Here is a 15,807-nt window from a genome sequence, read left to right as displayed (position 1 = left end):
CTCTGGTCGGGACTGTGGTAGCAGCCGGCCTCACAGTACTGCATTTAGCTGACCTGTGGATGCAAAATGCCCCGTGTCCACAACAGTCACGTCAGACTGGAATACCTCAGGCCTAGAAACCCAGAAAAGACAGCCCACAAGCTGGGAGACAACATTCCAGAAACCCAGACACTTGCATGCTGTGTTTGACCCACCATTTCCTTCTCTTTACAGTGTACTCAGCTCTGAAGGGACAGCTTTTTACAAATCCTTGCTCTGTACATGCCAAAGGAGCATTTCTTAGGTCCGCGTCAGGGCTGCAGTATGGGGCACAGTGGTGTGCCATCAGTTAAGAAACTTCAGGAAACCCCAGGGTGCTACTAAACTGCCCAGCCAGTGCCAAACGAACCTCCACACCAGGGCCTCAGCCGCTGCTGTGTGATTAACCTGGATTTTCTTCTCCTAGGACAGCCACACAGTTTGCTCTCTCACCTCCAGATGCCTTCTAAATGAGGTCTTTGTACACTGGAGTGCTTGCCTAAGCATGCATGATGCCACAGGTTCAATACCCAGCATGACACAAATGTGGCACGGTGATGCCCTGTGGTAACAGTGGCACCCACATCGTTCAAGGTCATCCTTGGCTATACAGCTTGAGCCATTAATGAGGCTCTGCCCCAGCCATTATATATTCCATTTCCTCCTTAAATCCTTTTACATTTGTTTTCTGTTTTATTTCTTTATTCTTCATACTTCAAATCTTGTGGTATTACTCCATTCTCAGCTCTAGAAGCTGACATATACTTCCCATGTATGCACATGCGCGCACACACATACACACACACACAAACACACGCACACACATGAGTGTGTGACACATACATATATACCCCCCTACCTACCTGTTGGTTAACTGGTCCCCTGCCCCTACTGCTCTGTCTCACTCCCTATGGAGCTCTTAGCTCCTACAGCACGGCTGGTGCTGAGCTCATTCTCAATGTATTCCAGTCATTTTGGATGGAAGGGTATGCTAGGTAATGGCTGGCTGACCACAACTGGTGGCCAACTCATTACACCTAAGAAAGCCTGAGATCTTGTCTTTATCTGGTCAACACATCCCCAGGGTAACACTCATAAGCAACCTCTATTTGGAGACTTTCTTCAAACACAGCTTCAACCTCAACACTATTGGTGTTTTGTGCTGCATAATGGCTGTAGACGCTTGCTCACTCCTTTAACTATTAATCTGCTAATCCACCTCCCTGGCCTCTGCACTTGAGAAGTCTTGCTGTGACAATCCAGCCCATCTCGAAGACATTACACAATGTCCCCTAAGGGCATAAAAGAGCCTAGAGTTGAGACCTATGAGTTTAGAGGAACAATTTATTTTCTATGATGGCCCAGTTCCAAAATAACATATTTCTTTATGATTTGTCTTAACTCAACACTGACTAGAACTTACTAGACAAACACCTCAAAGGGCTGGAGAAATGGCCCAGCAGTTAAGAGCCCTGGCTAAGTTCTGAGTTCAATTCCCAATAATGACATGGTGGCTCCTAACCATTTGTACTGGGATCTGATGCTCTCTTCTGGCATGCAGGTGTACATAAAGACAGAGCATTCATATACATAAAATAAAATAAAATAAAATAAAATAAAATAAAATAAAATAAAATAAAATGAAGAAACACGTCAGAAATTGGAGGGTCAGGAGTTCATGGGAGCCACATTAAAAAAAAATCCATATTCTCAAAGAACAGATCTCTTCTATTCTGCAAAAGATACCCTGGGATACTAAAAGCATTTGTTTAGTTGAGGTAGGATATTGAGGCAGAAAACCCTTCTTAACCCTCTCTTACAAAGGTGAGGAAGGTTAAGAAGAAATGAGGGAAAAGAGACTCTTGAAAGTGGTAAAATAACAATTTCTTTGTCCTCTTCTGTTTCAGGTCCAGATGTCCCCTCTTTTTCAGAACTAAAGGACGCCCTCGCGTGTGGGTGTCACTGTGTTCTGCATTTACTGGGCTTCGGTGGATAGCTTGGCCTCTGCAGACATCAGTTCTAGCACTGCTTCTAAGGACAACTACATTTTAAATTTTAAACAAATGCCTTGCAAATGAACTTCTGGAACACTTCCTGATTGTAAACTGGGGACTGTTTAGACTGTGCATGCAATGCATTAGCTGTTGACTATTCTGGGAAAAAAGCTATTCCGCACAAACACCATTCATTTGACAAAGGCATAGTTGTCCAAAGGCAATGTGGTAGGAATATTGAAACAACATATTATAACTAAATAACAGGCCTTCGCTTCATTTCCAGTGCCCTGGTCCTACCTAGAAGTGAGTGCTTGAAGTCTAGAGAAGCAAGAATTCATCTATTCCCCTGTGATGTGCACCCTAACAGCAGTCTAAGAGTACTTTTCACTTGGTCACAAATCCTACTCACAAATCATTCCCGGACACTACCATAGTGAGGCAAGATGCCTCTCACTGCCAGCATTAAAACACATTTCTCTCTCCAAATACAAACTCTCCTGGACAGAATGCATTATTTATGACAGAAGCCCACTGGAAGGAGAAGATGCACATTCCTGGCTCCCAGAGAGCTATGGATATGTCTGAGCTGTCAGGGCGCAGCTTCCCTACAGACAAACAGCAGGGCAACTATAACTCATGTGGTTCACTCTGCCAGGTCATTGCCCGCAAATGAAATGACTGCTGCTATTTATAAACCGGGAGCCCCAGATGACCATTCATTAAACGGTCCTATATTGAAAGTGACTCTAAGCATCTTCCTTTGACCTAGCAACATGACCACTTCTTAGTAACTTAAGATTTCAAGAGAAAACAGGAAAGAACTGACTAGCATAGCAGAGTGCAGGGGAGTCCGCTTACGTGCCTCTGCCATTTTTCAACATCTGGGAAGACGTACGCAAATAATTAAGAAATAAGACAACTACATGATCGTCAACTAGATATGCCTCAAAAATATTCCCTTAAAGGTCAGTTTCAAGATGCAGACTATAGTTCTACAATAAAATCACTTATTAAGTTATCTGCAATTGTACACATATGTAAATGACATTTTAAAAAAAGCAATCCTCTTTACATGAATTCTTATAGCTAAAGCACAGGCCTAGTCACCTTGCTACACTCCCAGTCAGGAAGCAGACTGGACAGCAAGTGCTTTAATGCTCGAGTTATGGAACTTCCCCTTTGCCCCTACTTCTAAAGCACAGTATTGGATCCAAGGCCATTCCTGAGGTCACCATCTGGAGTCCTTTCACAGTCAGATATGCTGATCCTTGCCTCATGACCTCCTCTCATGACCTTCCCACATCCATGCATTAGTAGCAAGTCAAACAGCATAAATCATACTTTGATTTTTTTTCTTTACCCAAAGTTATAACATGAGCTACATTTATCGATTGTGATATGCAGCTATTCGGATGAATCACCCTCTAAAATGTCTGACTCAGTGACTATTATCTCCTTCTCCTCCTCCTGGTCTCAGTTAAAAGAAAGGAAGGGGATGAAAAAAGATAAAATTCATCTGATCAGAGACTTCAGATGCATGCTTTGAATCCCAACTCTGGCTGTCCGGGGACTCGCTCTGTAGACCAGGCTGGCTGGCCTTGAACTCACAGAGACGTGCCTGCCTCTGCTTCCCCAGTGCTGGGATTAAGAACATGCATCAATACACCCTGCCCAGCGTTATCTTTTCCATTTTCATTAAGTGTCGATTTTGAGTGGGATTAGGATGTCTAATAGAACGGGAAGGCCACCCAGAAATGTAAAAACAAAAGGAAGTAAACAAACAAATAAAAAGCTAGCAAGGAGCCTAGCAACTTCCCAGGTATCTCCCGGCCAGGGACTCCCTGCCTGTTATGGTCTCTTGGTTCTCCGTCATCTAAGCATCCTTTGTAACTAAAGAAGTTTCACTAGGAAAACACTGCACCAAGAGCTTAGGGAAAGGTTAGGGTTGTAAGGGTGACAAGACACACAAATCATCCTTTGGTCTCCCTTTCTGCCTCTTGAAAAAAATCTTTGTATTTCAACTAAGTACACATAGTGTCTGGAATTTGCATGATAAAAGTCACCACACCAGACTCAAACTTTAACCTTTCAACGGCCTGCTGAGTAAATGAGAATAAAAAGTGCTGACTGAAGTCCCCTGAGTCATTATAGAACAGTAGCCAAATACAAAGAGCTTTACATGATTTCATACAAGGAGGACCATCGCCAGGCACCGCTGAGATGCCATGCTGACCATTTCACTCAGCCTGCTATCCAAAGTATGCAGCCAGCTGCTGACCAGTTCTTGTAAGATTCACTGTGGGGCATCCATAAAAATTCCCAGAATTCCAAGCATTTCATACAGAAGGATAACTTAAAAGAGAGATATAAAAAAAACATTTGCCTCTAGAGACTAAAGACTGTCTATTCAATTGTTTTGTTTTTCCGAGACATGGTTTCTTTGTATGGCTTTGGCTGTCCTGGAACTCGCTCTCTATACCAGGCTGGCCTCGAACTTGCAAAGATCTGCCTGCCTCTGTCTCCAGAGTGCTGGGATTAAAGGCATGCACCACCAACATGTGGCCTCAATAGTTTAAAAAGTAAAAATAAAATAAAATAAAGATTACAACTTGACCACCGGGTGTGGTGGTGCACGCCTTTAATGCTAGCACTTGGGAGGCAGAGGCAGGAGGATCTCTGTGAGTTCGAGGCCAGCTTGGTCTACAAAGCAAGTCCAGGACAGCCAAGGCTACACAGAGAAACCCTGTCTTGGAAAACTAAAAAACAAAACAAAACAATTTCACCATCCTATAGGTTTTTGTGAATAAAAATAGATAGCATCAGTGTAACATATTCTGAAAGAAGGTCTCTCCCACTGCTGTAAAATCCCTCCGGGGGCATGGGACCACATCCCTGTAATATCAGAGTTAGAGGCAGAGGCAGGAGGGTTACTGAAAATTTAAGGCCTTCCTGTCTGTGAAATGAATCCTAGGCCAGGCAAGATGATGATGATAATGATGGTGGTGGTGGTGATGATAGTGATGAGGAAGATGAAGATGATGGTGGTGATGATGATGAAGATGATGAGGAACTGGACAAGGATAATGATACAGTCCCTACATAGCAGTGTATGACTCTCAGTAACAGAGTTTAATGCCTGTTCTCAGCAGGTTTCCATACTGAAGGCTACATCTCAGCAACACTGTGCAACATTTAAGGTGGGTTTACAGAAAACATCTTTGCCAAAGCTGAGTTATTTAATTCACCCTCTAACTATCAAAGCCATTTGGTACTAAAGATGACCCACTAAGACACAGTGATGAACTCCTTTCCTTCATATTCAGATGTGCTTTCTTCTTTTTTTTTTTTTTTTAAGATTTATTTATTTATTACATATATAGTGTTCTGCCTGTATGTGTGCCCAAGCACCAGAAGAGGGCACCAGAGCTCATATTAGATGGTCAAGAGCCACCATATGGTTGCTGGGAATTGAACTCAGGACCTCTGGAAGAGCTGACAGTGCTCTTAACCGCTGAGGCATCTCTCCAGCCCCCACAGATGTGCTCTCTTGAGAGGGACAGTGAGAGTGAGCATCGCATCCAGGTCACAAGCAGCGGCAGTCAAAGCCATCAGTTTATCCCCACTGCTGCGGTAGGAGAAGCTTGAGCAGTAAGTCTAGACAGGGACCGATCCCAACATGCTTTTCTCCATGCACACATTCCCTCCCGTTATGGTCGTGCTCGCTCTCCTTGTTGGCTTCATGGAATCACTGGAGAGACTGGAACCTCACCAAGATCCGGATAAAACAGCGAAGCCTCAGGAGCAGGGTGCTGGCCTCACTGCTGGCGCTGGCATGGGACAGGAAGTGACGGAAGGTTCTACGACTTCCTGGAACATTCGAACAACATCCTGGGCCATAGAGGACTCAAGAGTCACCAATTTCAAGCAGTTTCCATTGGCCAGCACTGTGGGACCTCAAAGATGGTCCAGGCACCCCCCTCCAGTGTCCCTTCACGCTATTTCAGTCAGCAAGCAGATGGTGTGGAGCTGGGCTGGGTTTACTGTGGTCCAGGCTCTCAGAAATCCAGTTAGGGATAGAATCATAAATAAAAAACATACCCATGTGGCTATATACGGCCACAAATAAACAAACTTACTTAGCTTTCCTATAACAGCATGGCCTTGTCCTATGTATTTGATTGCTAATGACTTTGCTCCCTGAAGTCTGCTTTGCTGTCTCTTATGGGCAGACTATCACGTACCCCAAATGTTGCTGTGTAACCCTGCTTCCTAGTAATCCTCGTTTGACCAATAAAATGCCTACACGTGTGGGCAGGGCAGATGAGGTAGGCGTGGCTGGGTGCACTGGTGGGGAGGACAGGAGGATCACGAAGGAGAGGGACAGGAAAGAAGGAAGCGAATGTTAGGTGGGAAGTAGAATAGATAGGAATGATTAAAGCAGGCGGCATGGGCTGTGGGGCTGAGAGGTGACAAGGTAGCTTAGGGATAAAATTGGTCCAGCCCCAGGTGAAGCAAGGCGTATGTATACATCAGGTGTCTGTGTCTTCTATTGATATGGTAGCAGGTTAGTAATAAGCGCTATAATAATTAGGGGCTATTAATAAAAGCAATAGCCTATTTATTTTCTGCAATGCTTCTTTTATGAGCTTGATGGGGGAAATGACATGGGCAGGATGCTAAGTAAAGGCAAAGGCTTGGTGTTGACCTCGGTTTTTAAAGTGCTTGCCTTGCAAACATGAGGAACTGAGTTCCGTCCCTCAGAACCCACATTTAAAAAGGCGAGCATGATGGTGGGTGCTTGTGAACCCTGCACTGAAGAGGCAGAGATGGCTGGTTTCAGATGATCCCTGGGGCTTGCTAGCCAGCCAGCGTAGCCTACTCAACAGGCCCCAGGCCAGGGAGAGACCTCGGCTCAAAAAACACAGCAGGTAACACCTGGGGGGGGGGGGGTGATAACATAGGTTGGCCTCTGGTTTCCATACACATGAGTGCACAGGCAAACACATGAACATGAATGTGTACACACACACACACACACACACACACACACACACACACACACACACACACACACACCCCAAAAAGCAAGACAGGGAATTCTATAATGTGATCTGAGCTAAGTAGAAATATATTAGGGAGAACATGCTTTTTGTTTTTGTTTGTTTTTTTTAAGGAGCATAAACATTTATTAAAGGGGATGATTTCTTTCTTTAAGAAGAGACAACGGGTGATGTTTGGCTATGTCGGAATAAGTAGCGTCCCGTCTAATCTATTTCTGAGCAACAGAGGCAGTGAGATGAGACAGAAGCACAGAGCAGTGCTGCCCTCGCTCTAGCCTAGCTCTGTGACACTGTAGTTTTCGAGGAGAGCAAATCCCCTCGCTGTCACGACTGGATATGATAACAAGTTACATGGACTAACTTTAAAAGTAACGGCAGTGCACTTTTAAAACAAAATAGCTGGGCTTTGAGATGAACGATGCCACTTGTATAAGATGAATTAATATTCCCCTCAAAGCAATCACTTAAGGAAGTCATTTATTCCTCTACTAACACTGCCATTCCTCATATACTTTTGGAATTCTCTGTGAAACTGCTCAGAAAAATCATGGGGACTTCTTTTCCCCCCCCAATTTCCCCAAAAGTAGTTTTATCAGTTTGATACAATTGCCCAACTTGACCCTGTCTTGTTCTTGGCCTCTCCAGAAAACAAACAACTATTCTCAAAGTATAAAGATTTCCAACTAGCAAATTACCTAAAAATAATAATAATAAGGAAAAAAAGAGCTAAACACACCACAGACATTGATGGCCATTCTGAAAGATTAGGGTTTTCCAACCCTTTGTGGGTAACAATAGCCTTTAACACCTGGCTGATTCCCAAAATGGCTGTTCTAAAGAGAGAGAGGAAGGAATTCAGTATAGCTTAACGGAAATCCCAGGTGAAGACTCTGCAATTACACCAACTTTATAGCCCAGGAAAAACTAACATAAACCTTTTAGAAGCCAAAGCTTTTCCAGTGCAAGAGACAAATTAAGTCACTAGCTTTTCCACACAGCCAACAGAGAACACATCCTAGGCCCCTGGCTCCAGGGGCTGCTGGCTGGGGGACAAGGCTCTCCTGCTCTCCCCTGGCTGCTCTAGGGGCTGCTCGCTGGGGGACAAGGCTCTCCTGCTCTCCCCTGGCTGCTTCAGAGGCTGCTGGTTGGAAGACAAGGCTCTCCTGCTCTCCCCTGGCTGCTCCAGGGGCTGCTGGCTGGAGGTAAAGGCTCTCCTGCTCTCCCCTGGCTGCTCTAGGGGCTGCTCGCTGGGGGACAAGGCTCTCCTGCTCTCCCCTGGCTGCTCCAGGGGCTGCTGGTTGGAAGACAAGGCTCTCCTGCTCTCCCAAGGCTCCATTTGCCTTGCTCATTATCTGCCCATACTGGCTTCACCTTAGAATCACCCGGAAACATTACCGTGTTAACATGACAAAAGCAGCTTAAGGGAGAACAGTTCATTTGGGTCACAGCTCCCAGTAAGTCACAGTGGCAAGAGCTTGAAGTAGCTGGCCAAATAGGTCCACAGAAGACAGCAATGCACGCAGGCATGCATGCCAGCGTCCAGCTCACTTACCCATCTAGGGAATGGCATGCTGGTTGGTTTTCCCACCTGAACATCATCAGTCTATGCCCAGGGCCAATCCTCCAGGCAGGCAATCCTAAATTCTGCCAAGCTGACGGCACTAACCACCACACTCCCTGCCCCCATCTCTGTGTTTATTCTTCTTTCTTTCCCCTTCTCCCTTCATCTCTTCCAGTGCCCAGATGATTTTGAGGGCACTGCAGTACAGCAAGGGTCAAGATGAAAGGCATCGTTCTGTCTGGAGCTCTAAGCTGGCTATGAAATATGTGACCAGTAACACGCCACATTTATCAGTTTACGTACAATCAAGAATTAGGAGATGTTGGTTGATCTACACATACAGTCCTAGAAAATAATATAAAATGCCATCCTGGAGAAAATGGAGCATATAGTTTCCAGCTGACTAGACACACAGAAGATGAAAACACTTATAAGGACAAACAATGAAGCAATGGCAGGGGCTTCCGAATTGATTTTGTTTGTTTGTTTCTTTGTTTGTTTGTTCTGCTTCTGGCTTGTCTGCAGGCTCTAAATCTTCAACAATGCGCATGAGCCACCTTCGCAACACCTATTCTCACACTGGCTTGTTGATTTAAGAAATTAAGAAACCGTAGCCGGGCCTGGTGGCGCACGCCTATAATCCCAGCACTCGGGAGGCAGAAGCAGGTGGATCGCTGTGAGTTCGAAGCCAGCCTGGCCTACAAAGCAGGTTCAGGACAGCCAAGGCTACACAGAGAAACCCTGTCTTGAAAAACAAAACAAAACAAAAAAACCCAAAAACCAAAAAACAAAAAAAAAAAGAAAGAAAGAAAGAAAGAAAAGAAATTAAGAAACCACGTACCGGAAGTATCTTGGGCAGTCACATCCACACCATGTGTAACCATGACCTTGAGACATTCCACGTGTCCCTTCGCAGCAGCGAGGTGGAAACTGCAAGGAGAGAAGAAAACACATCTCCTTTAGATTTAGAAGTTCATCTTCTCACAGCTTTGCTCCTCCATGTACATGTTTTCTCACCAGAGCTCCACGGCAACCCTCAGAGACCTGAGCGGGCAAGGTTAGCAGTCTCACAGTGAGGAGCAGAGACTCAGTGTGGTCCTGTCACTTGCTCATTTACACCTTTCCTTGGTGCCGGGGCTTGAATCCGGAATGTCATATTCATTACCACTGAGCTACACGCTTCTAGTCAATCACCGTCATCTTTCATCAAGCGATGGAGCAGGAATGAGATTCTCAGCCTTACAACCCAAAGACAAGGCTCTTTAAAAAGTGAGATGCAGCCGGGCGTGGTGGTGCACGCCTTTAATCCCAGCCCTCGGGAGGCAGAGGCAGGTGAATCTCTGTAAGTTCGAGGCCAGCCTGGTCTACAAAAGTAAGTCCAGGACGGGCAAGGCTAAATAGGGAATCCCTCCCAAACCCTGTCTCAAAAAAACTAACTAACTAAATAAATAAAATAAAATAAAATAAAAAGTGAGATTCACCACATTTTTGTCCCTTTCTCCACTTCAGGTTGAATTTATAATAAGTCATCAACTTTTCCCCACTGCCCATTGCTTACAGAAAAAGCATCTCTCTTAAATAATATACTTTAGTAAGTCACACAATGGTCAGTTCTTGGACAAGCCAAGTCTACTGCTGTTTTATAGGTGAATAACAAAGCCACAGAGAACTTTTCTGAGTGTTCAGTGTATGTCTAACATTTTATCCACTTTTATATATCATCTTTGTTCACTCTTGTAACAACCTTTATCGACTTTAACCCAGTGACACTTGACACTACGCGCTTGCTCTCTATCTTTAGAATGCCATTAAGAGGATTAACCTTCAAGTACCATATGAACCATCCCTTCAGGTTCCTGGGAGAGGGTACTTCTCTAGGCTGAAAGAAGCAGTGAACAATTTCACTGTGCATTCAGGACCGGAAGCAGATATGGTCTCCAACAAGGAGTGGTGCCCTTGGGCTACTTCCTATGCAGGACTACCTCTGAATTATGCCCACGTAGTGTTTATTTGTATGGCTTGTTCTGCCATCAGAGCCTGGGGTTGTGACTGACTGGCAAACCCAAGATCTGATAGTTGGAGCCAAGTTGCATGACTGCAGACCAGTCTTTACAGTTAAGCGTAGGGAATGGGCAGCCCACCCAAGGAGGATACTCCAAATATGACTGTAAATCAGCTGCTAGAAAGCTAATTATCAGTGAGTCCTGGGACATCTATTCAGTGTTTCTGGAGCCTAAATTCCCTCCACAAACTGATCAACGCCTACCTAGTCCCAAGCACACTGTCTTAATGTGTAACGGGACCTGTGCAGTTTCTTTACCGTCAGAAGTTACTCTGTGAGTTACTAGTGAAAGTTTACTAATTTAGAAGTGCAGCAATGACTGATGTTTCACCGATAGAATCTTGGTGATATAAAGGTTGGCCCTAAAAGGCAGCACCACACTCCCTCAGTTGCTCGGCACTGCTGATGTCACTTCATTGTATCATAGATGGAAAGCCTTCTGTTTTAACCAGCCTTAGTGGAAGCTTCTGGAATGGGTTCCAGACACAGAACTGGTTAAATGTAATATAGTTAACTGGTCTTGAAGATGCAGACTCACCACATTTGCCTTGGTTATTGCTTTCAGAGTCCCTGATAACTACGCCCCTAGATTGCTAGACTGGTAAACCCTAACCTAAAGCTCATTAAGAACTGCCTTGCTGGGGGAGCTGGAAGAGATGGCTCAGAGGTTAAGGGCACTGTCTACTCTTCCAGAGGTCCAGAGGTCCTGAGTTCAATCTCCAGCAACCACACGGTGGCTCATAGCCATCTACAATGAGATCTGATGCCCTCTTCTGGTGGGAAGGTGTACATGCAAGCAGAGCGCTGTATACAAAATAAATAAATTTAAATCAATCTTTAAAAAAAAAAAAAGAACTGCCTTGTTCTATGTGGCTAGGTGTTTGTTTATTAGATGGTTACTTTGTTATCTTCTAAAACCAGAGGACCACTCTAAATATATCCACACTAGGAACAGTGCCTGTTACACACACACACACACACACACACACACACACACACACACACACACACACACGTTACTGTTTTTATTTGCTGGGTTTGTTTGTCCGTCTGGAAGCAGAATTTTGCTACATAGCATATACTGGCCTCAGACTCATGTTCTTATTGACTCAGCTTCTCACATGCTGGTATTACATCTGTGTGACACCACACCTGGCCTGTACAACAATTTTTGATTAAAGTGTCACACAAGTAAAGGAAATGCGTGTCATTGTACTGTTGGCTGAACTTTTGTGAATGGAACACGCCTACTTTGTATCATACAAATTCAGCCACACAACATCCCCGGCCACTTTATAGCCCCTCTGAAGCTATCCTTTGGGCTTTCCGTACGTAGCCGGATCCTATACTGTACTCATGGGTAGCTGAAACTGGAGATACCTCTGAAATCACTGCTACTGCCTTGATGCATGCAGTCAGATAAACTTGACGTGAAGTCATCGATGACTTAGACCGACCGTAGAGATTTAAACCATTACTTGGAAGGCCATGATCATTCCTTCCTTTAAAAAAAAAAAAGTGTTGGGAAGATGGGCTCGGTTCCCAACTCCACAGCAGCAACTCCTCAGACGTTGGTTTGAAAGGAAAACTGATATCGACCTGCACGGACACCTTTGACGGCTGTAATACGTCTGATTGGTGGAGCCAATGAGTAAAGGAGTCACTGACTCTATGTTAAGGAAGGATGGCGGATGAAGGGGGTTTAGCTGTGTTCTACCTACCATACCCATCTGGCTTTGGATTAGAATGTACAGTTAAGGCGATTCCTCCCGCTCCTGTATTTTGGAAACTTTCCAACTATTCTCTTGAAGAATGCTTGCACTCTGCTATCAAAAAAAAAAAAAAAAAGTAGCAGGTATCCTCCAGTCCCCCATGAGCTCCCTACAGCCACCAAGTCACGATACGACAGACATAACTTGCGCACCGATGTTTACTGCAGAACTATTTACAACAGCTAAGGTACAGAACCAATCTAAGTGTCCTACAATAGAGGGTAGATAAACAAATGTTGAGACCTATGTATGACGGATTTTTCCAAACATAAGAAAGAATGAATATATGTCATTTTCAGGAAGAAAATAAATGTAACTGGAGATAATCTTATGAACAGAATTAGGCTAGTTTTAGAAAAGGAAAAAATAGTTTCCATTGCCGCATTACTTGGGTTATTAAAACACTGACATTTTAACTAATGCACTTTATGAGAAGAACATGTATCTATAATTACACAGAATGAGGTGATTGAAAAAAAAGTTTTCCAATATACTCATGCCAAACTAGAGATCAGTTTCAAGTGCTTGGATTACATTTCTCCAGAGTAAGAAAAATAATTCACGTAAGTGAGAGGCAGTAGGAAGTCTAGTGTGCCCCATACACTAAAATCAATGTTATAATTCATATTTTCTACTGTGGTTTGGCTTTGATAGGGGACATTCCCCAACATATTATGGGGTATTAATCAAAGGCAGGGTACATACCACAGTACAGCAGAGCAAGGCAGGAACACTGCATTAATTCTACCGCTTTTGTGTACTTAACTTGGACATCTAGTTATATTAAAACTTTAACCTCAGGGATTTTCACCTTTATCCCTAATGTCTGTGACTTTCAAAAATTAAAGCTTCTCATATTATGGAAGCTAAAGGGGAAGACAGAGCGGGCAGAGAGCCGGGAAAGCACAGGAACCCACGCAGCAGTGGTAAGGGGGTTCTATGTGTCACTTTTAAGGGCACAGACTGACTGGATTTCAGCACACACCTCACTAGTGTGATCTTGGGCAAGAGTTCTCTGTGTCTCAATTTGCTCATCAGTAAAACAGCCTATCAGAAATAAAAGCATTTATATGTAAAGGCACCAAAGTGCAATATGTAATAAACACTCCCCCACACATGCCACCAGCCTCACCCGCACAAGCCAGAGCAGAGGACGTGACCCATTGCTTAATCAGAGAAACTCAGTGTTCAGAAAGGACAGAATTTAGTTCTGGCGCCACTGCTTTAAAAATAAGGATGGGGATGAGGAAAAAAAGCTGTGTGCATTTCCAGGGGCTGGATGCTTGGGAACGGTTATCGATCGACATGGACAGGCCCCAAAGACCCACCCCATGCAAGCCTTGTCTAAGGCTCACACTGGAGCTCTGTTAAGTTCTGGCACCTTTCAGAGACGTGACAATCCCCAGAGCAGCACTTGGCAGCCGCATGACATTGACGCGGAGCTGCTGAGCGTGAGCAGAAGCAGGGCCGTCTTGAACGAGGGTCTTAAATGGAGAGCTCTGATGTCACCGGGTGGGAAAGCAAGCCGCACTGGTGGCAAAGCTTTGCCCCTCAGCCGACAGGGTGCAGACAGTCCTCTCCTGCACAGAGAGTGGTAAGGGTGCGCACTTCCCCAGGTGACAGTCTAGGGGGCTGGTGGAGAGGTGCCAGCCTCCTGTCCCCTCTCTGGATGGCAGTTACTGCAGGATTAGAATGGGGGAAGGCAGGCCACCACCAAGTAGTGAGCATCCTTATTGGCCTGTTATAGAACACCGGCTAAAAGCAGCTACCTGTAAATAAAGTGTGCAGATCGGGATGAGTAGGGGCCAAAATAATAAATTACCTAAAACCCACACATAGACGCCCCCTTAAACATGTTTTGTGACAATGTTGATGGGGTGTTAGAATATGTGCTACCTTAAGTATGAGATGCTTTTGATGCTATTATAGTTGCGTGCTTTTGAAGTAGTTGCTCCCATGGCTATATCCATCCATTCACGCAACGTATGACCACATATAAATAGCATCTATGTGTCAAATACTGTTCTGAGAGCTGAGAAACAGTGACTAAAACAAACTCCCTAGTTATGAAGCTCAACTTCTAGTATGCGCTCTAAAAGTTAACCAGTCTGAGGGAACATTTTATATTTTGTGCACTACACACACACACACACACACACACACACACACACACACACACACACACACACACGGGTTTGGGAACTTAGCAATATTCAGAGACAGTTTTGATTACTGATAGGGACCGGGGAAAGGAGGGGCCCCAGCTAATGTGCGGAAGCCAGAGATAACTGCTAAGAATCCCAAACACCATAGGACGGCTCCTATCTCAAAATATGTGGTTTCTGGGTTGAAACACCCTGTGCTTAAGCCTTTCAGTCAATGTGGAATGTCGAAGCATGATTCCGCTAAGGACTAAAGAACTAAAATGCTAACGTTTTCACACCTTTTTTTTTTTTGGAGATATGACCCCCATAATATAAATTCAGTTCTTTTTAGCATAGTCACAAAAGTGGGCAAGCAAGGTCATGGAGCAGGAGGACATTAACATTTAGCCTTTGGACGTGAACCTGAAGCAGAGCCAACTTGAACAAGATGCTCAAGTGTCAGCCTCACGGTGGGAGTCGAACTTATTGTCGCTGTGACAAAAATCCCTGACCAAGGAAAGATTTCTTTTATGCTCAGGGCTGCAATTAACCATGTTGGGGACGGTATAGTGGGACAGAGAGCTACCGCCATGGTGGTCAGGCAGTGGGGAGAAGAGAAGGGACTGCGGTGGTAGACCCTCAAAATCAAACGCTCAGTGACTTCTCACGGCTAGACAGCATCTCCTGCAGCTTCCGTCTCTGCATCCTCCCCACCCCCACCCCCGCAGAGCACCACTCACTGCGGACCAAACACTAACACACAGGGCTCTATGTTTGAGCTACAACAGTCACTGTATAATTCTACACTTTCTACAATGTCTTAAAAAGAAAATCCCCATACTGCTCAAGAGGCACTTTTTTTTCTCTGTTCCACTGGTCCAAAAGAGAAAAAAGAAAGATCACCAGTCTACTTTCCATCTTCTACTAACCTGCCCCACTGTGAACATGCTTTGGAGATGTGAGCACACAGTAGGTGGTCTGCTGGCGCTGACTTCATGTAGTTCGCTTTCAAGGCACATTTGTGTATTACCAGTAGTTCACTACTGTTCAAGTGCATGAATATAGTGGCGTTTTTTCCCACTTATCACTTAGGTGAATGTGGGCTGCTTCTCCTTTTAAAGTAGTGTTACTGCTAAAATATATAGGTTGAGTCCTCATGTGGGTATTCGCTCTCAAAGCCAGCAGGTTTACAG

The 15,807-nt window shown here is 44.6% G+C and overlaps 1 protein-coding gene across 4 annotated transcripts in view; it reads right to left on the bottom strand.

The window, feature by feature from the left end:
- Positions 1–15,807, bottom strand: part of RAI14 (retinoic acid induced 14) — a 138,771-nt gene that overhangs the window by 28,508 nt on the left and 94,456 nt on the right. For all 4 annotated transcript variants that reach the window (XM_084783705.1, XM_084783708.1, XM_084783707.1 and 1 more), the window contains exon 4: positions 9,478–9,566. In XM_084783705.1, coding sequence (XP_084639831.1) covers positions 9,478–9,566 — 89 coding nt within the window. The remainder of the gene's footprint in view (positions 1–9,477; positions 9,567–15,807) is intronic.

The sequence above is a fragment of the Acomys minous genome (genome assembly GCF_964271855.1).
Source record: "Acomys minous genome assembly, chromosome: 5".
Taxonomy (NCBI): Eukaryota; Metazoa; Chordata; class Mammalia; order Rodentia; family Muridae; genus Acomys; species Acomys minous.
This window is presented reverse-complemented; position numbering and strand designations above follow the sequence as displayed.